At 37.3% G+C, this 19,846-nt stretch overlaps 1 protein-coding gene across 1 annotated transcript; it reads left to right on the top strand.

The window, feature by feature from the left end:
• Positions 1 to 2,048: 2,048 nt before the first annotated feature.
• Positions 2,049 to 16,951, top strand: COMMD8 (COMM domain containing 8). The gene is made up of 5 exons (XM_059396151.1): positions 2,049 to 2,186; positions 6,719 to 6,874; positions 11,035 to 11,187; positions 13,759 to 13,914; positions 16,020 to 16,951. The coding sequence occupies exons 1-5, from the start codon at positions 2,121 to 2,123 to the stop codon at positions 16,038 to 16,040; spliced, it is 552 nt and encodes a 183-aa protein (XP_059252134.1). The 5' UTR covers positions 2,049 to 2,120; the 3' UTR covers positions 16,041 to 16,951.
• The last annotated feature ends 2,895 nt before the right edge of the window (positions 16,952 to 19,846 follow it).

Here is a 19,846-nt window from a genome sequence, read left to right as displayed (position 1 = left end):
AAAACCTCTTGGATTACACACATAAGAAGATCCTTTTACTTATCAAAAGGCAAATATTAAGCACTCTCAACTTGTGAACTATATTAGAAGCCATGTGTTTTGGAGCTCCTGGGTGTCTCAGTCCGTTGATTATCTGCCTTTGGCTCAGGTCATGATCCCAGGGTTCTGGGATAGAGCCCCGCATCACTATCTGTCTGTCTGTCTGTCTGTCTCTCTCAAATAAATAAAATCTTTAAAAAAAAGAAGCTGTGTTTGTTAAAGGTTGAGTTTTTTTTGTGTGTGTGTACTACTATTACATATTTATTTTTAAATTTTAATTCCAGTTAGTTAAAATACAGTGTTATATTAGTTTTAGGCATATAATATAGTGATTCAACAATTAAAGGTTAAGTTTTGTTACAACCAAATTCCAAAGGAAAAACCAAATTCTTCCTCATATCTAGTGTTGCTTGAGAAAGAAATCAGGACCTAATTCTGTATCCTCTGACTAAATCTTGGGCCCTGCTTTACTTAGTAACCTATTTTATGACCTTAGGAAGTCATATCACCTCAGAATGCCTTTCTTTCCTCATTAGGGCCAGTGAAACACAGACTCAGTACAGTGACTTTGCAACTAACACCCGTATGACCTTGGACAAAGTCGATACTGCTTCACCAAATTTGTTTCCTCATCTTTAAAAGTTGTGGTAACACCCACAACACAAGGTTATATGGAGAATTAATAAGATAAAATATATAAACAGTTTGGCATACAGTAGATGCTCGATAAATATCTTTACCCCATTTTTTACAATATATAAAATCTACCTTTTTCTTAGAAACAGACTCGACCTCCAGTAGTCTTATTAACAGATATAGATTAGCTAGGAAGTTTCCGGATTCCATGTTTATTAACTATTACTTGAGAAGCTCCTATGCACAAAGTGTCTTAAGATAATTATGCTTTAGTTGGGGCAGTGATTGTTGGTAAGTAACTATCTTTATTAAGAACTATAAAGTGGTAAATATTTTAAGTGAGGGACAGTTATGAAAATTCAGAGTTGGAAGAAATTGCTTTCACCTCCAAGAGATAGGGAACAGAGTAGAGAAAGGGTATTAGAGCTTAACATTCGAGGATGTCATTAATAAATTGTATTTCTTTGCATAGCCCGCACAATTACTTTCTCCTCTGTGGTATGCTTCCTCAGTTTTCACCACTTTTATTATTAAGTTTATATTAGACTGTAATTTCTGGATCTCTTACCTTTTGTGCAATTCTGGATAGCAGAACTGTCTTATCCCACTAGATTCTCCAGCACCCGATCAAAGTAACAGTTATAATGAGGAGAGAAATCATAGAAAAGCTGTTTGGCTTTTTTTGTTAGTTCAGTGTTAGTGTGGCTGTCGAGTGTGGCTTTGTTTAACTTTAGCCTGTGCCGCTTAGCTCTTGTGACTTCTAGGGTTGACATAAAATACAGACTGCCCAGTTAGGTTTGACTTACAGATAAACAAGGAATAATGTTTTCGTATAATTATGCCTCATGCAATATTTAGGGCACACATATAAGAAAATATTATTTGTTGTTTATCTGAAATTTCGGATTTAACTGAGCACTCCCATCTTTTTATTTGCTAAATCTGACAATTCTCCTGACTTCTCTGATCGTGTTTGTTATTTGGAAATGGGCATGAGAACAGTACCTTCTTCTTAAAATAATCTATATGAAGAATATTGCACACAGGTAAACCCTTACTTAACCTTCCAAACCAGAATACTTTAGTAGACGTTTGCCAAAACTCAGGGACAGTGGCCCTGAGCTCAAAACACGGTTACTTTTATTAGTTGGCTTTCAACGGAGTGCAGGGAAAGTTCTATAGAACTCTGAACAAAGTTGCAAACTGCTCTGAGGATCTGCAAATTTGCCTTCACTGTTACAACTGTGTTCAGAAAAGTTACTCCGGGAGAGAAGGGGATTTTCCTTAGTTACAGGGAAAGCGGTAGCTGTGCCTCTACGCATGCGCACAAGGGCTCCAGCGTCTCCACGCCCAGCCCCGCCCCCCGAGAGAGTCACGTGGGTAAGCCGCGGCTCTAAGGCGCGACCGGGCCGTATCATGTGACCGAGGTTCTGCTCCGTACTGGGATGGAGCCGGAAGAGGGGACGCCCTTGTGGCAGCTGCAGAAGCTTCCAGCCGAGCTGGGCCCGCAGGTGAGGAGAGTGCAGGCGGTGTGGCAGGCGAGGCTCTGGGATGGCCTGGCCTGCAGGTCCGGCCCGGTTTGTTCGCGAAGTCTTCGCAGGGGTCACCCAGGCTTGTCCAGGGCAGGGATCCGGGAATGGGTGTGATGACGGGTGTCCGGCCCCCTGCTTCCCCTGGAGAACTGAGGAGGCCGAGGCTTTTAGCGGCACCTCCGCGCCCCTGCTCGGAGCTGCCCCTCGAGGGGCTTTTCCGACCTGATTTGCTACGGGCCATGCTCGACCCGGGTGGGGACGGCTGGTCAGCTCCCTCCCTAGTGCGGCCCGCGACTCTGTGACTCTGGGATGGGGAACGAAGTCACCACCATAGTGTTTAAAATCTTACATCGTGGAGCCTGTCAATTTATTCATTCATACACTACGCACCTTCACTCTCCCTGTGCACCAGGCACAGTGCTAGGTGCTGGGGACAAAGCTAGTGACCTAGTGGCCCCGTTATTGGCTCCACCAATAACGGGGCCACTTACTTTAGGTAACGTGGTATAAGGTAGCCTTTCCCTCAAGAGGTGACATAGACACTGACACCCTGAGCCTGAGAAGGAACCTGATTGTGCGGATCTGGGAGAAACAGCCTTGTTCATTAATCGGGCCAGCTTTGCACTGAAGTCTGCGTTGTGCTGAGTGCCCATATGGCTGGTGTAAGATGAAATGGTGAAGGAGATACAGCCTGTGCCCCTGTGGAACTTGCTCTCTAATAAGGAAACCAAACTGAATTAACCAGCAGTGAGCTTGTGGGACAGGGAGTACTCCGGATTTGAGGGGGTGGGGAGAAGCTTTGCAGAAAAGGAACATCTAAATTTCTAGGTTGAGTTCTGAAGGATGAGTAGGAACCAGACAAGCTAGAAGGAAAGTGTTCTAGGCAGAGGAATAGCAGCTACAAGTCTAGGGGAAGGAAACCAGCCTCCACAGGTTTTAGGACCTGCTGTAATTTTTTTAGAGGCTGAAATTTGGAGTGAGCAGAGCAGGGAGACTAAGACTGGACAGGTGAGCAGGAAGTCAGGTGGCTCAAGTCTTTATGTGTGCCATGCTTTTGTGTTTAGCCTCAATACCAAAGGCATTGGCATATGGAGTTTGAAAAATCAAATGTGGAGAGAGTAGTTATGTCTAACAAGTATTGTGACTGGATGGTGAAAGGAAGAGAAAACCCAGTGGTTTCTCTAAGAGGAAAATCTGACTGAGAAGTGGGTTTTTCCCCCCTCGAAAAGAAGGAAAGACCTGTCCCTAAAAGAAAGCAATATATGCAAAATTGAGCTTCAGCATTAGCTCTGGGAGCTGTGTTTCTGTTTGTCCTGAGAAGTCAGCCTACTAACTCATTCTGTTGTAATTGATACGTAAATATGTTCCTTCTCCTCTGTCCCACAGCAATGCAGGTCTCATCACACAGCTTCTTGACTGGTTGGCGTGCTCTCTGGTCTCTCTTATTCTGAACTCCTTCAGGGTAGTTACTTCGTTTTATATCCTTATAAAGAGTGCTTGAGAGTTCTGTTTGGCTCAAGGTGGGTTCTTGATCAGTGTTTACCGAGGGAAGGAATTAATGCATGCTAAGATCTGCTTAACCATGGGGGCAGTTACCCCGGGTGCCAAGCTTTGGTGGGATGGCCTTCAGTGTCAGGGATAGGCACCACTGAGTAAGTCCCAATTCTCATCCAGTCACAGTGGGCGAAAAGTGGGTTTGGGGGCTTTGCCTACATAATGTGATAGAGGGGTATGTGGTAGGTGGCTTTTATAAGCCCCACATATAGGTCTTCTTTTTTCCTCTATTCTATTTATAGTGGGAAAGTGTGGGGGAGATAGAAGGGAAGAAACTTAATTCTTATCAGGATCAAAAATACCCTGTCTTAACTCTCTTCTGTGTTTTTATGAGTGCGGAAACTGAAATGTCAGCAGAGAGTTGGAGTAATGGGCCCGAGGTTGTCAAACTAAGTGGCAAAGGTGGAACGTGTGTGTTCAGATCTATTGACTGTGAGCCTTTGTGTTAGCCTTCTGCCCCTGTCTTCTTTCTACCTACTTTTTTGATAAGGTCCATAACCTTTCCCACCGTGTAGGTTGATGACACCTAGATCTCTGCATCTAGCCAAAGATCTCTTCCCTGAGTGTCAGGCTTCTGCTGAGATAACACCCCACGTATCTCAAATTCAGTGTGTCCTGGGCTGAACTCCTCACCCCCCCACCCACTACTCTTCCTCTGGTTATAGCTTCATTTTTCATTTTTGGTTTGGGGCACCACCATTCACCCAGCCACTCAACCTAAAATTCTGAGTATCATCCTTGGTTGGTTCTGCCTCCTTTTTGTGTCTCTTCCACCTCTGTACTGCCTCCATTTTGAGTGTCCTCAATTATTTAGGGACCCCTGATTTCTTCCTGATAAACTGAAGGCAGGGGGCCTTTGGTCTCACCATCTCTCTTTTCTTTCCTAACTTGTTGGCAAATTTTTGGAAAAATAAGGCAAATATTTGAGTAGGTTGCTTTCCTGTGGAAATAATTAAAAAGCCTGGACACTGTAAACAGGGCTCTTTATGATTTGGCTTCCACTCACCTCTCCAGTCTTGTATCCTGTCTTTTTTCAAATTGAACAAGTGATTTTACATTTCCATTCTATGCATATGCTGTTGCTTGGGACTAGAAATGGCCTTCTCTTCCATTTAAGACTCATCGTTTTAAAAGAACCCTTTCTATGTTTCCTCTCTCTGCTCTTTTGTAGCTTCTATAAACTTATAATATACCTCCAATCATTCTAAATTGCATTTATGTATTTGTATGTTTGCTTTTCTCTGATGGACTAAAACTCTATGGTAGAATCTTACTTTTTTTTATCCGCAGTTTCTCATTTGTAAAATGACAGCACTTAACCTCATGGGGTCGTAAGGATGAGCACAGTGCTTGGTACTCAGGGCTCCGTAAATGATAGTTATTAATGGCTGTTCTTGCTTGGTATCTCTATTAACTTGTCTAACAGTTGAATAAAGTGCTCATTACATATTTGTATATATGAATACAAACATATATAAGTGAATGAATGAATGAGTAAAGACATTTGTATTCCAAAAAGATAGCACTTTTATTTTTTAGTTAGAGTTCTGGTTTTTGCTTTAGTTCTTGGGATAACATGGGGTATATGTAGAGAATTTTGACTGAATTTCAAATTAAGAATGTTCATTGATTTATGGTATTTAAAAAATCTCATATAGTGCCTTAGCCATCACTCAGAAGTGGGTTACCAGTTTCTCATTTCTATTCTGATATCTGTGGTGTTATATAGAAAGAGTTATTGCTTAAAATGGAGTAGAATATGGTTCAGGGGAAAAGAGTTATAAGACTTGTTGTTTAAATTATTTCCAAATTATTTGGGTTCAGATACTCTTTTACAAGACACAAATAACCCCTAGAAAAGAAAACCAGGGGTGCCTGGGTGGCTCAGTGGGTTAAAGCCTCTGCCTTCGGCTCAGGTCATGATCTCAGGGTCCTGGGATCGAGCCCCACATCAGGCTCTCTGCTCAGCAGGGAGCCTGCTTCCTCCTCTCTCACTCTTTGCCTGCCTCTGGCTACTTGTGATCTCGCTCTCTGTCAAATAAATAAATAAAATCTTATAAAAAAAAAGAAAACCACATCAATCATTTATCTAGAATAGTGCTGGCATAGTAGGTGCTCAGTTAATATATGTTAAAGACATGGAACATGATACCAGTAGTAGTAGTGGTAATAGTGATAATAATAATAATAAGAAATATGACAATGGCTGGCAAAATGTTTAAGTGTTTTATACATGCCAGGAATGTGCCGAATGATTTGCATGTACTCATTTAATCCTTACAACATAATGGGGGTAGGTGATATTCTCATTTTATACATGAGAAAACAGGCACAGAACATGTAAATAACATGATCAAACTAGTTAAGTGGTGAAACTAGGATTCAAACTAGACAGTTTTATTCCAAAATTCAGTGTTAATAACTATGTTCAGTTATATATATGTTAGGATTTCCATTGCTGATGCTATGGTAGTGTAGAGATAAAAGAATGTAAAAAAGAAAAAGAAAGGTACTGACCACTGTCTTGAAATAGACCAAAAGAAGTGAGTATGAATTCTGTAAAAATGGAAGTAAAGGGAAATGACATTTATTGATCTATGCTAAAAAAAACTTCAGACTGAAAGTCATACTTTTTTTTTAGATTATTGGTCTAAATACAATGTCTAATACCAAGCTGAAACCTTTATATTCGCCATCTTCTTCCATGAATATTGGGCAAATAACAGTGTATCTATGAAATTATTTTAGCCTCTGAAGCTGGACAAGATTATAGAAAGTCTGTGATTTTTATTGGAGCCTTGATTTTTAATTAACATAATGTTAAAAATAGTTATATTTCAACCTCAAGCTGCTTTGCAGATAACATGAGCTTGTCCCAACTGTATTTGTTTCCTACAAGGAAGATAAATCTTTTTTATAAGTTTACTAGTAATTCATTTATTTCTTTTTCTCTCTAGCTTCTTCACAAAATAATTGATGGCATTTGTGGCCGAGCTTATCCTCTCCATCAGGATTATCACAGTTTTTGGGATTCAGCAGAATGGAAGAATGTTCTAGAAGATATTACCAAATTTTTCAAAGCTGTAGTTGGTAAAAATTTATCTGATGAAGAGGTAACTTCACTCCAATTTTCTATACCTTATAATAAATAATAGTTTTCAAGTTTTTCTAAACTGGTCTTGAAGGCACTATATTATATAAGAGTCATCATCAGTAAGTGTCTATTTATACCTTTTTAAAAAAATTTTATTCATTTATTTGAGCAAGAGAGAGAACATGAGAGATCAGGAGTGGGATGGGGGTGGAGGAGGAAAAGGGGAGAGGGAGAGGGAGAAGCAGACTGCTGGTTGAGCAGGTAGCTTGATTTGGTCAAATCCCAGGACCATGGGATCATGACCAGAGCTGAAGGCAGATACTTAAACTGACTGAGATCCCCAGGTGCCACCAGTAATTATATATTACATTACAACAAGAAACCTTATAATTGTGAATAGGCAAATCTGATTGTGGAAGTACTTTTTTTTTTTTTTTAATAGTTCTAGTTGTTTGTGTTCTTAAAATTGTGACAACATTTAAATCATGTAGAAAAAAACCCTAAAAGTTGCATAACTGACACCTACACTCCCATTATCACAATTAAACAGTTGTTAATATCTTTATGCCTTACAGGTTTGTGTGTTTGTTTTAGAAACAAGGCATTACAGATAAACCTAAATACCACCTGGGCATGGCACTCTTCCCCTTCACTACTTGTGAAGTTGGTGTACATGTTCTGTATTCTATATTGTATGAATATTGGCATTGTAAGCAATATATACAATTATTTACGCTGTTTAGACATGTAACTTGTAATTGATAACATGTATCCCTTTGTGATTTTTTTATGAAATGTTGTATTTTAGACTTATCAGTGTTGGTAAATGTAGATCTGGTTCATGTATTTTAACTCTTATAGTATTTGATGATAGGAATTAGCAGGACTTATTTTTCTGGACCCCTCCTGATGAACTATTAGATCATTACCTCTTCGATGCATAGTACTTCTATAGACATTTTGTACATGTCTCCTTATCCACATATTTGCCAACTTTTCTTGGCTAGACATCTTGACATGAAATTATAGGTCATAGAGTATCCTTTTATTGAATTGCTTTTGTACCTTGGTCAAATATTATTTTGACAGTTTGTATAGGTTGCCTACTCTTAAAAAAAAATGTAGTTATGTATGTTCATTTGATTTGGATGGTATTCTGGGTGGGAGTTCTTTGTTAGATTTATTTAAGTATCTAATCCCTTTATGTGGCTTGCCTTTTCACTCTTCATGGTGTCTTTCTGTGAAGAGAAGTTCTGAATTTTAATAGTCCAGCTTTGTCAGTATTTATTTTGGTGCTTAGTGCTATTAAGGTCCTGTTTAAGAAGTATTTGTGCCAAAGTCATGAAGGTGTGTGTGTTAGTTTTCTTCTAGAAGCTCTCACATTTATGTTACTGATGCATTTTGAATTAATACTTGTGTGTGGAGTAAGGGTCAAGTTCACATTTTTTCACATCAGTAGCCAGTTGACTCAGTACTGTTTATTGAAATGACTGTCCTTGCTCCCACAGAGTTTCTGAGCAACCTTTGTTGTAAATTAGGTCACTGTATGTATATGTATATGTGTATATATACATATATATATACATGTGTGTATATATACATATATACACACCTACATGTATATACACACATATATACATGTATACATATACACACATATACATACAGTGAATATATATTATATACACACACATATATACATACAGTGAATATACATGTATATATAGATACACACACACGCACGCACACACACACACTCACATACTCAAATACAGGCACCCCTGTATCTGGACTCTTTATTCTGCTCCATTTGTTTATTTGTGTGTATTTCTCATTACTATACTGTCTTAATTACTGTAGAATTAAAGCTGTGTTACATAAAGTCTTGTATCTGGTAATAGAAGACCTTCAACTTCATGTTTCTCCAAGATTGCTTTGGCTCTTCTGGCTTCTCTGTATTTACATGTACATTTTAAAACCATCTTGTCAATTTCAAACAAAAAACCTGCTGGGTTGCCATACCAAAATATTATAGACTGGGTGGCTTAAACAATAAGAATTTATTTCTCACAATACTCGAGGCTGTTGAGTCCAAGATAAAGGTGCTGACTGATTTGATGCCCAGTTGAGAGCCCTTTTCCTGGCTGCAGACTACCTGCTTGTTTTGTTTCTCACATTGGTGGGGGAGGGACAGAAGCATGTTCTCCTCTTTCTATAGGGGTACTAATCCTATCATCACTAACCCACCCTTATGACCTATTAAACTATTTCTCAGAGGCCCCATCTTTAAATATCACAGTGAAGGTTAGGATTGCAATGTAGAAATTTTGGAGTGACATAATTAAGTTCCTAGCATTGGATTGCACTGAATCTCTAGATCATTTTGGGAAGAATTTACAGCTTAATATTAATACTCCCAATCCATGAACATGGTATAACATTCCATTAATTTGGATTACTTCAGTTTCTCTAACATTTTGTAGCTTTTAGTATAGAGATCTTACAAATATATTGTTAGATTTATTTCCAAGTAATTGATATATTTGATGTTTTTAAATTTTGTTCTCTAGTTTATTGCTATTTTGTAGAAACCCCATCAATTTTTATATTTTTACCCCATGATTAACAGTTTTTAAAAATTTTATTATTTAATGGCTTATAAAACTTAAAAAAATTTTTTTTTTGGTATACCATTAAAAAGTGGTAAAAATTAAAAAAAAATTTTTGGTTTAAATTTTCTTGGTATAAGTCATTTTCTTTTTTACATTTTACATTTTTTACATTTTAATATCTTTTTTCCCTTACCTTATTGCACTGGCTAACACCTTTAAAACAGTGTTGAAAAACAAAAAAAAAAAGCAGTCTTATTCCTGACCTTAGGGAGAATGTATTCACTATTTTATTATTTATTATGTTAGTTGTATGATTTTCTAGATATCAACTATTAGATTAAAGAAGTTTCCTACAGTTCCTACTTTGCTGAAATTGTTGCCATTGATAGGTATTGAATTTTATTTAAATGCTTTTTCTCTAAATTTGTTATTTTTTTTCTCCTTTATTTTGTTGATGTGGTGTCTTTCATTGGATTTTTAAAAGCTAAACTAACCTTGCATTGCCAGAATAAATACCACTTGGTCATGATGTATTATCTTTTTATGATCTCTAAATTTGATTTGCCAGTATTTTATTTAGGATTTTTGTATCTGGTTTTTTTTTTTTTTTTTTCAATATTGGCCCATAGCTTTTCTTTTCTGTTATGTCCTTGTCAGGATGTCAGGTTTTATTCTGGTCTAATAAAATGAATTAGGAAGTATTTTTTCTCTTATTCTTGGAAGAGTTTATGTAAGATTGATTTTTATTTCTTTCATAGTACTGTGTTACTGTGTTGCATAATTTTCAAGTATTTGGAATTTTTTTTATCAGTTATGATTTAATTACACTGTGGAGAAAAAACAAATAATTTGATTGCAGTTCTTTGAAATCTTGTGATTAGCTACATGGCTCATCATATGGTTCATTTTGGTGAATGAATGTTCCATATACTTTTGAAATAATATGTATAATGTAGTTATTGAACACAATGTTCTATATGTCAGTTAGGTTTAAGAAAGATAGTGTTTTTAAGTTTTTTATCTTTACTGATTTTTTTGTCTTTTTTTGTCAGTTACTGGGAGATGTGTTAACATTCTAATTACGAAGGTAGATTTATCCATTTCTCCTTTTAGTTCTACCAAGTTGTGTTGCTTTATGTATTTTGAAGCTTTGTTATTAGGTGCACACAAATTTATGATTGTTCTTTCTATTGAATGGCCCTTGGGCCATTATTTATTTCTCATAACACTTTTTGCCTTAAAGGCTACATTGTCTGATATTAAAATATCTCTATCAGCTTTAGTGGTTTTTGCTTCTATGCTACTTCATCAGTCAGTGCTTTTCATTTCTGTTTTACAAAAATTTGTTAAAATTGCTTGTTTGTTAGTTATGCATTCTCATCTTACTCTTTTCACAGAGATAAAAACACACACACACACATATATATATATATATATATATATATATATATATATACATTTTTTTAAAACTGTCATTTAAAAGATTTTATGAAAGGGGAGAGGAGCTGTGTTTATATTTTAAACAAAAAGACACTCACTTATTTTCTGTTTATTTTTATTTTCATAGATATTTCAGCAGTTGAATCAGTTGAATTCATTTCATCAACAAGCTGTCATGAAATGCTTAAAAAGTAGGAAAGATGAAATCAAGCAGGCTCTGTTAGAAGAAATAGTTGACATTTCTTCTGCACAGCTACAGGATTTTGATTGGCAGTTAAAGGTGAGAATCTGTTTATGGGCATGATGCTTTTTACCTAATTTTTTGAATAGAAATGTTTATTCTTTTTCATAATATACATCTAAAATTTCTATTATTTTAAGAAAACATTGTCAAAAAATTGCATTTTTACTTTATCTTAATACAGTATAAACATCCATATAATATGTAAAAATATTACATTGCTAATAAATTTAATTTACTAGAGCTGTGAATCATTAAATATCTTGAGTAGTGGAGTAGTATGTATTCAACATCTGTTTTTGGCTAGAACTTTCTAGACTTTATAGTCTTCCTGTAAATGCGATTCTGCCTCCAGGGGGAAAATATATAATGTGCTGTTAAAAGAGCACTTGACAAATATTTTGAAAAGAGACTCATGGTCTGTAGGATTCATAAGGAACAATTTCAGACCAACTTTCCATGCTATATAGGTTACCTAGATCTAGATGAGGAGGTAGTGCTGAAACACATTGTCTTTCTTCATTTCAGCATGATAAGTGCCTCATATTGTCTTTGAGGATATAGTGGAGAAAAATGTGGACAAATCAGAGAGTTAAATGGGTCATAGCTGGATGAATAACAAGAATAACAAAAACAGGTGTATTTGTGTTAGCCAGGAAGGAGGTCTCTGTGATTCTGGTTTTGGCCCAAACTTCTTCAACAAATATTCTTTCATGAATATTATGCTTATCAAATCTGAGATATGTTAAATATTAATATAATACAATCAAAGTTGAAAATTATTTTATAGCAAATTACAGTGATGGACCAAATGAAGCAAAATAAACTGAGCAGAGATAACCTAGGTAGAGGATTTTTATTTAAGGAAAACCAATTTAATATAAAAGAATATGAGAGATATGCCAAAAGTAATTTGTCTGAAAAATATTTAGTTGTTTTGATTTGCCAAATGTGGCCTGAGTCAGCAGTATAATGATTCAGTCTTCTGTTGGTAGAAATGTAGTGTTTGAAGCAATGGGTAGTTCTAATTCTGTTTTCATTCATTAAGTCTTTTTAGTTAATTTAATTTAGTAATACTTTTATTTTTGGCTGCCAAAGTTAGAGATACTTAAACAAATTGGAGCCAAACCAAAAAAGAATGAACAGGAACTTAAAATTGTGGTACATGAAGGTTTTTTGAAACACTTGGGACCCTGTATCCAGAAAAGAGAAACTTTAGTGGAAAAATTACACTTATCTTTGAAGAACTTATCTTTGAAGTTATCTCTGTAGTTGAGGAGTTGATACATGCTGTGTGGCTTCAAAGGCTAAGGTCTAAGGTATATGGTTTCCAATAAGATGAGTTCACCTTCAGCATAAGGAGAACTTTTTTTACAGCTGTCAGTATCTGAAGATTTTTTTTAACCACTTCTTGAGGTAGCATGTTCACCATTGGTCGTATTCAAGCATAAACTGAGAAAGCACTTACTAGACACACTGAGAAGGAGGATTATCTATAGGGTAGACTATCTTTGGTACTTCAGACCTCAGATATTATGAGTCCTGGTTTTTGAAGAGAGAATGAAGTAGGTATGTAAGGATTTGATTCTGTAGTGTGTGCACTCTGAGGACGTTTGTTAGGGAAGTGTAGTTTGTTATCAGGTTGTAAAGGTACAAGTAAATTTTTTCAAGTGGTAGCACTTTGAAGATTCAGGTATTGTGGTTTTTTACCTCAGATTCCAGGAAAATTGATTTTCCCTTTGCCATATGCCAATGAAGCTGTCGTGTTTGTTTCAAAAATTATTAGTATCATAAATACTTGGTTCTTTCGTTTCCTCTAGGATTCTCTTTAGACAGAAAATAGGAAGTGGAGTAAATGTTGAGTGTTTTTGCTGAGTGGCTGTAATTAAAAATGGTATCTTGATAACATACTTATCAAGGTTAGCAGAAAATTGGCTGATTTTATTAGCACCACGCTTTAACCAGCTGAGCTAACTGGCCCGCCCAAATTGGCTGATTTTAAATTAAGTATCTTCATTGCACAAGGTTTACCAGTGTTTTTAGTTTTATCTTTGTTCATGGACTTTCATCCTCTTGGTATCTCCACACTTCTTCAAGTTTAAGAATTCTCGGTGTTCTGACACACTGGGGGTCCATTCAGTACTTCCTTCCCACCCATAACTGTGCTTTGGATTTCCGCTTCTACTACAGACTTTGCCTGGTTTTCCTTTCCTTAGTTGTCTTCCTCTCTCATCATCCTTTCTCTGTCCGTTCTTTATATTTGTGCTGGTTTGGCATGGGTTTCTTTATTTCTTCCACCTTTTCCTGTACTTGACAGCAAACAGAAGTATTCTTTTCTTTTCTTTTTTAAAGATTTTATTTATTTATTTGACAGACAGAGATCACAAGTAAGCAGAGACAGGCAGAGAGCCGGTTGCGGGGCTCGATCCCGGGGCTCAATCCCAGGACCTGAGATCATGACCTGAGCCGAAGGCAGAGGCTCTAACCCTCTGAGCCACCCAGGCACCCCCAGTATTCTTTTCTTAAAATGTATTGTTAATAAGCTCTGATGCCTATTTAATGTAGTCTTTTTTACTACTTATTAATTACTGTTTTCTTCATTTTAAACAGCTTGCACTGTCTAGTGACAAGATTGCTACTTTACAAATGCCGCTTTTAAACCTTCATCTAGACATAAAAGAAAATGGCGAAGTCAAACCATATTCTGTTGAAATGAGTAAAGAAGAGCTGCAGAATCTAATAAATTCCTTGGAAGCAGCTAATAAGGTATTTGTTTTAATTTTGTTGTGTGTTTTAAATTATTCAAAAAAATTGATAAAGATCGATATGTTCGATAAAAATCAATAAAAATCGAGCAAATATCTTGTTTGATGGATACTCTTCGAACACTAGAAGAAAAGCTCATAATTGACTTTTTATATTTCTTTTATTCCTGATGTGTTAAGCAGAGAAAATACCTTGTTGATATATTCTGTATCTCTAGTTTTAGATATTATAATTTATAATTATAACTACTTAGTTTTGAGCATAATTTATCAAGTAGTTATTTTTGATAGAATAATGGTGGTGTTCTAACAGCTCTATTTTTTTTTTTTTTTGCCTTGGTGCTTATTAATGATTAAAATAAAATTTTTACCTTGGGGCTGTGAAATTAGTTGATCCTGAAGTGTTTTTATGATTATTATGAGTAGTCATGATTTTAAAGAAAAGAGTATCTTATTTAAATGCACAAGTAAGGGATGCCTGGGTGGCTCAGTTGGTTGAACATCTGCCTTCGGCTTGGATCACGATCCCAGGTACCTGGGATTGAGCCCTGTATCAGGCTCGGTGCTCAGTGGGAAGCCTGCTTCCCCCTCTGCTGCTCCCCCTGCTTGTGCTCTCTTTCCATCAAATAAATAAATAAAATCTTTTTTAGAAAGTTTTAACGGCCCAAAGAGAATTGCTTTTATAATCTTCTAAGTAGGGAAGACAAAATGTGGCTTGTAGTTAGGACAAAATCAAGTAAAACTAATGAGTGACTAAAGACTTTACACATACAAAGGATTGACTAAATAACAGGAATCATTCTCAGTGTTTCTTTAATCAGAAAAATCCTATTTAAACAGTAGAAACTGCTGCTGTCAGAAAAAAATTAAAAATAACTGTCTCTGTACATGTGTGTTCCTTTCATGATTGCTCAGCATTGGGCACCTGAGAGTGGCTCAGTTGGTTAAGCGTCTGCCTTCAGGTCCGGTCATGATCCTAGAGTCCTGGGATCGAGCCCCACATCAGGCTCCCTGCTCAACGGAGAGTGTGCTTCTCCCTATCCCTCTACCCTTCACCCTGCTTATGCTCTCACACTGTCCCTGAAAATCAATACATAAATAAATAAATCTTAAAAAAAAAAAATAGAACCAGGGTGCCCAGGTAACTGAGTCACTTAAACATCCGACACTTGATCTCAACTCAGGTCTTAATCTCAGGGTTGTGAGTTCAAGTCTTGCATTAAAAAAAATGTATGGCTAAGAAGGTTGGGCAGGGGCAATAGAAGTTGGTTAGAATATCTGACATTGATCACTGGGGAACAGATCACTAGAGAAGATGCTGAGCAATCTTTTTTTTTTTTTTAAAGATTTTATTTATTTATTGACAGAGAGAGAGTGTGTACAACAGGGGAAGTGGGAGAGGGAGGAGCAGACTCCTCATTGAGCAGGGAGCCCAGTCCAGGACTTAATCCCAGGACTCTGGGGTCGTGCCCTGAGCTGAAGGCAGACACTTAACAGACTGAGCCACCTGGGTGCCCAGTGCTGAGCGATTATGAAAGAAACACATGTATACAGAGAGCTATTTTTATTTCTTTCTGACAGCAGCAGTTTTATTTAGTCAACCCTTTGTATATATAAAATCTTCAGTCACTCATTGGCTTTTACGTGATTTTGTCGTAACTACAAGCCATATTTTGTCTCCCGTACTTAGAGGACCCAGGAACTTGATGTCACGTCCTGAGCCAAAGGCAGAGGTTCAACCCACTGAGCCACCCAGGTGCCCCCCAGCCTACCTTTCTGAAACCCTGGAGTATTCAGCTTCCGTCTGCAGTTACTCAGTCATTTTAGTGCCATGGTGACTAGTCCACATGCCTTGTAGCCACACGGGTAGCCTGGCTTGCTTCTGGATGGGGCTCAATGTCTGAGCATGTGTGGTAGAGACTCATACGAATGTTAGCTGAGTCTGAGCCGTGGATCCTGGCAGGCCTGCACCATCGGTTACTGTGCATTGTACTTGCTTGTTATCACTTGTCTAGCTCTCAGAGATTTCAGAGCATTTCATTAAGCAGACGTGGGCATCATTCTGGAATAACCTGATCCCCTTCCCCCCCAACTTTGTGTTTTAAGGTGGTCCTGCAGTTGAAATAACTGGAAATGGTGGATACCAACACTGTCAGACTCTACTGCTACCCCAGATGCGACTGAGTGAATACTGTGTGTTCAGAGCACCTGCGCTATACTGACTGTTTTGCTGTGCTGAGAAAGCAGCAGTGTTGGGATTACAGAGATAAAAATGTATCCGCTTCCCTAAAGAACAGGAAATGACATGGTTGACAGGAAATGCATAAAAAACGAGAGATGAAAAAGCTGTGATAGCAGTTTATATTTTCATAATGGCTGTTTTGCCTCATTTATTAAATATTTGAGAAATCTTTATAGATATACAGTTTTATTGAAAGCTAAAAATAGACTGTAAAGTAATGTAAACGTACAAAGCACAAATCTACTTGAATGTTGCTTAAAGGAATATATGAATAGCAAGGATGTGTATTATGGATATATATGATTAATTTGTAATATTTTAAAAATAACTTTTAAAGAATGTATAAGCTGCATCTATAACTCAGGAGATTCCATATCTTTCTTCTATTTCAAAGGAAAGATTATAAAATGTAAAATTCCATAGAGAAAGAAGTTTCTCTTCAGACATGAACAAGAAAAAAATAATTAAATTTGCATCAACAATGAGTTTATGAATTCCAGAGATTAAAATCTTTTACCCGAGTGGGAAAAAATGAAAGTAACACTGTTACTCCTGCATTTCTGTGTCTGATCGGGAGGGTATGCTTTAATAAGAAGAATCGATGTCGTTGTATAGTGTATATATAACTATCCAGATGTCAGCCAAGATTAAACATAGGTCCATTTTTGTGATAGACTTTTAATACTGAAGTTAATAGTTTTGGGTGTTAACTTCACTGGAAAACAAACCATTTTTAATTGCATTTAACTTTAAAAACAGGCATTCTGAACAAATAAAAAATGTCATTTTACTTTCACCATATTGCTTTATTTCAAAAGACTTACTGCATAATGCAGTGACCCATAATTCATTGATGTCCGCTATTTGCAAGCTTAATTGCTCTGAAGAGCATCAGACTGTTTGAGGTGTTTAGAACAGTTTTTACTGTTTCTCATCATAGAGATGAAGATGGGCTTGAGGGGTTAAAAAAAAAAAATGCATGTTACCAAGGCCATGCTACTCGAAAGGTGTCTGTAGACTAATGCCAGTCTGCGGTCTGGGGACTGTCTCTTACAGGTTTGGGATTAGATGAGGAACATATGCCAGTGTTCATCAATATATCGCTTTTCTCACTGAGAGATGTTGATTATGGAAAAAAAAAATCAGTTGGACTAAACAGTGTGCTTAGGGAAGTCGTTGAATTACCCCCGTGCAGGTTCCTTATGTTATGGACTGGTAGCAGTTTGTAACCTAGCACTTCAAATAATACAGATGATCACCAGCGTATGATGGTTTGATTTAGGATTTTTTTGACTTTGCTATGGTGCTAAAGGAACCTGCATTCAGCAGAAACCATACTTCGAATTTTGATTTTGTTTTTTTGTTTTTTTTTTTTTTTTTTACACATTTTGTGTTTTGATCTTTTCCTGGGCTGCCGATGTGCAGTACACGATCTTCCTGGGCTAGCAATATGCATTACAACACCCTTTTCTGATATCGGGCGGCGGCAGGCCCACAGCTCCCAGGCGGTCACAAGGAAACAGCTGATACACTGACAGCCATCTTTTACCAGGACAACCACACTGGTTTTCACTGTAATTTCATAAATTACATGAGGTATTCAACACTTTATTAAAAAATAGGCTTTGTGTTAGATGAGTTTGCCCAGCTATAAGCTAGTCTAAGTGTTCTGAGCATTTAAGGTAGAGTAGGTTAAGCTATGACGGTCATTCGGTGAGGCATTTTTTTTTTAAAAGATTTATTTATTTATTTGACAGAGATCAGAAGTAGGCAGAGAGTCAGGCAGAGAGAGAGGAGGAAGCAGGCTCCCTGCTGAGCAGAGAGCCTGATGTGGGGCTCAATCCCAGGATCTGGGATCATGACCTGAGCCGAAGGCAGAGGCTTTAACCCACTGAGCCACCCAGGCGCCTCTCGGTGAGGCATATTAAATGCATTTTTGACTTAGAGGGTTTTCAGTATATGATGGGTTTGTTGGGATGTAAACGCACTGTGTTGAAGATCTATACTGATTTGGTCCTTCTGAATTTCAACCCTCCATTTTCCTCCTTTGAGAAGCAGAAAATCTTTCTCTACATATTCTTCTTGTCGCCACCTTATTTATCACTATTAGAATATTTAACCACGTATTGAAATATCACCAATATACTGTAAACCTCACATATTTAAAGTGTATAATCGGGTAATCTGGTAGGTTTTGACAGCCAAGAAAGCATCACCTCTGTTAGGATTGCTCCCAGAAGTTTCCTCCTAATCTTTTGTGATCCCTGCTCCTGTACCCAACCCCTACCAACCCCTGATGTGCTTCCTGTCACTTGTAGAGCGTTCACACCTTTCAAGAGTTTAATATTAGTGGAATCATATGGTATATACCATTTATTTTCTTTTGACCCAGCTCCTTTCAGTATTGAGTTCATCTGTGTTGTTGCGTATTAGCAAGAGTTCATTCTTTTCTCTTGTCAAGAAGTATTCCGTTGTAGAGTTTCACCATAATTTGTTTATCCACCTGTTAAAGGATATTTTGGTGCTTGAAAATGTTTATGGCTATTACATAACACAGAATCCTCTGAGCATTCCTGTGTGAGCCTTTGTCTGGACATGTGCTTCTTTTTGAGTGAATACTTTGAGGAGTGAAATGTTTCCAAAGTGATTTTACCACTTTAATTTCCATACCACAGTCTGCGAGCGCCCCCTCCACCTGCCTGCTAACACGTGGTTTGGTCAGCCTTCTTCATTTCAGCTACTGGAGTAAGTGTGTAGTGGTATCTCCTTGTGGTTTTAATTATATTTATTTCTGTAACGACCGATGGTGTTCACTGTCTTCTCATGTGCTATTTGCCATCTGTAGCTCTTCTTTGGTGAAGTGTCTGTTTGGATCTAAGTTTCTAAATTGGGTGGTTTGCTTGCTGTTGAGTTTTGGGAGTTCTTCTTAGCCTGGAGATAAGTCTTTTTTTTTTTTTTTTTTTTTTTTTTAGATTTTATTTATTTATTTGTCAGAGAGAGAGCAAGCAAGAGTGAGCACAGGCAGACAGAGTGGAAGGCAGAGTTAGAGGGAGAAGCAGGCTCCCTGCGGAGCAAGGAGCCCAATGTGGGACTCCATCCCAGGACGCTGGGATCATGACCTGAGCAGAAGGCAGCCGCTCAACCAACTGAGCCACCCAGGCGTCCCGATAAGTTTTTATCATATATATGCCTTGCAGGTGTTTCCTCCCAATCTATGGCTTACTTTTTCTTATAGAAAAGGACTTTTCTTTTAAAGAATAATTTTAGATTTACGTAAAAATTGAACAGGTAATACAGAAAGATCCCATATAGCCCCCACTATATGGGATCCAGTTTCTCCTATTATTAACATGTAAGTATGGTACATTTGTTAGAATTAACAAATGTTAGTACATTGTTATTAACTAAATTCCATAGTTTAGTCAGATTTCCTGAGTTTTTACCTAATGTCCTTTTTTCTAAGATTTCATATTTTAGTTGTCATGTGTCCTTAAGCTTCTCTTGCTGTGGTAATTTCTCATACTTTCTTTGTTTTTGATGACCTTTATAGTTTTGGAGAATACGAGTGAGGTATTTTGTAGGATAGCCCTGTATCGTACATGTTTTTCTCATGCTTAGACTGGGATTCTGGGTTTGGGGGAGGAAAATCACGGTGGTGAAGTGCCATTTGCATCACATCATATCGAGGGTA

The sequence above is a fragment of the Mustela nigripes genome, chromosome 1 (assembly GCF_022355385.1).
Source record: "Mustela nigripes isolate SB6536 chromosome 1, MUSNIG.SB6536, whole genome shotgun sequence".
NCBI classification, from domain to species: Eukaryota; Metazoa; Chordata; class Mammalia; order Carnivora; family Mustelidae; genus Mustela; species Mustela nigripes.
Note: the sequence above shows the minus strand (reverse complement) of the source record. Positions and strands in the feature narration are given on the sequence as shown.

Bases quoted from the DNA above. Each gene is read 5' to 3' on its own strand.
- COMMD8 (XM_059396151.1), top strand. From the start codon at position 2,121: ATGGAGCCGGAAGAGGGGACGCCCTTGTGGCAGCTGCAGAAGCTTCCA. The intron at 2,187-6,718 runs GTGAGGAGAGTG...TTTTCTCTCTAG, and splicing joins CAGCCGAGCTGGGCCCGCAG to CTTCTTCACAAAATAATTGA. The intron at 13,915-16,019 runs GTATTTGTTTTA...TTGTGTTTTAAG, and splicing joins CCTTGGAAGCAGCTAATAAG to GTGGTCCTGCAGTTGAAATA.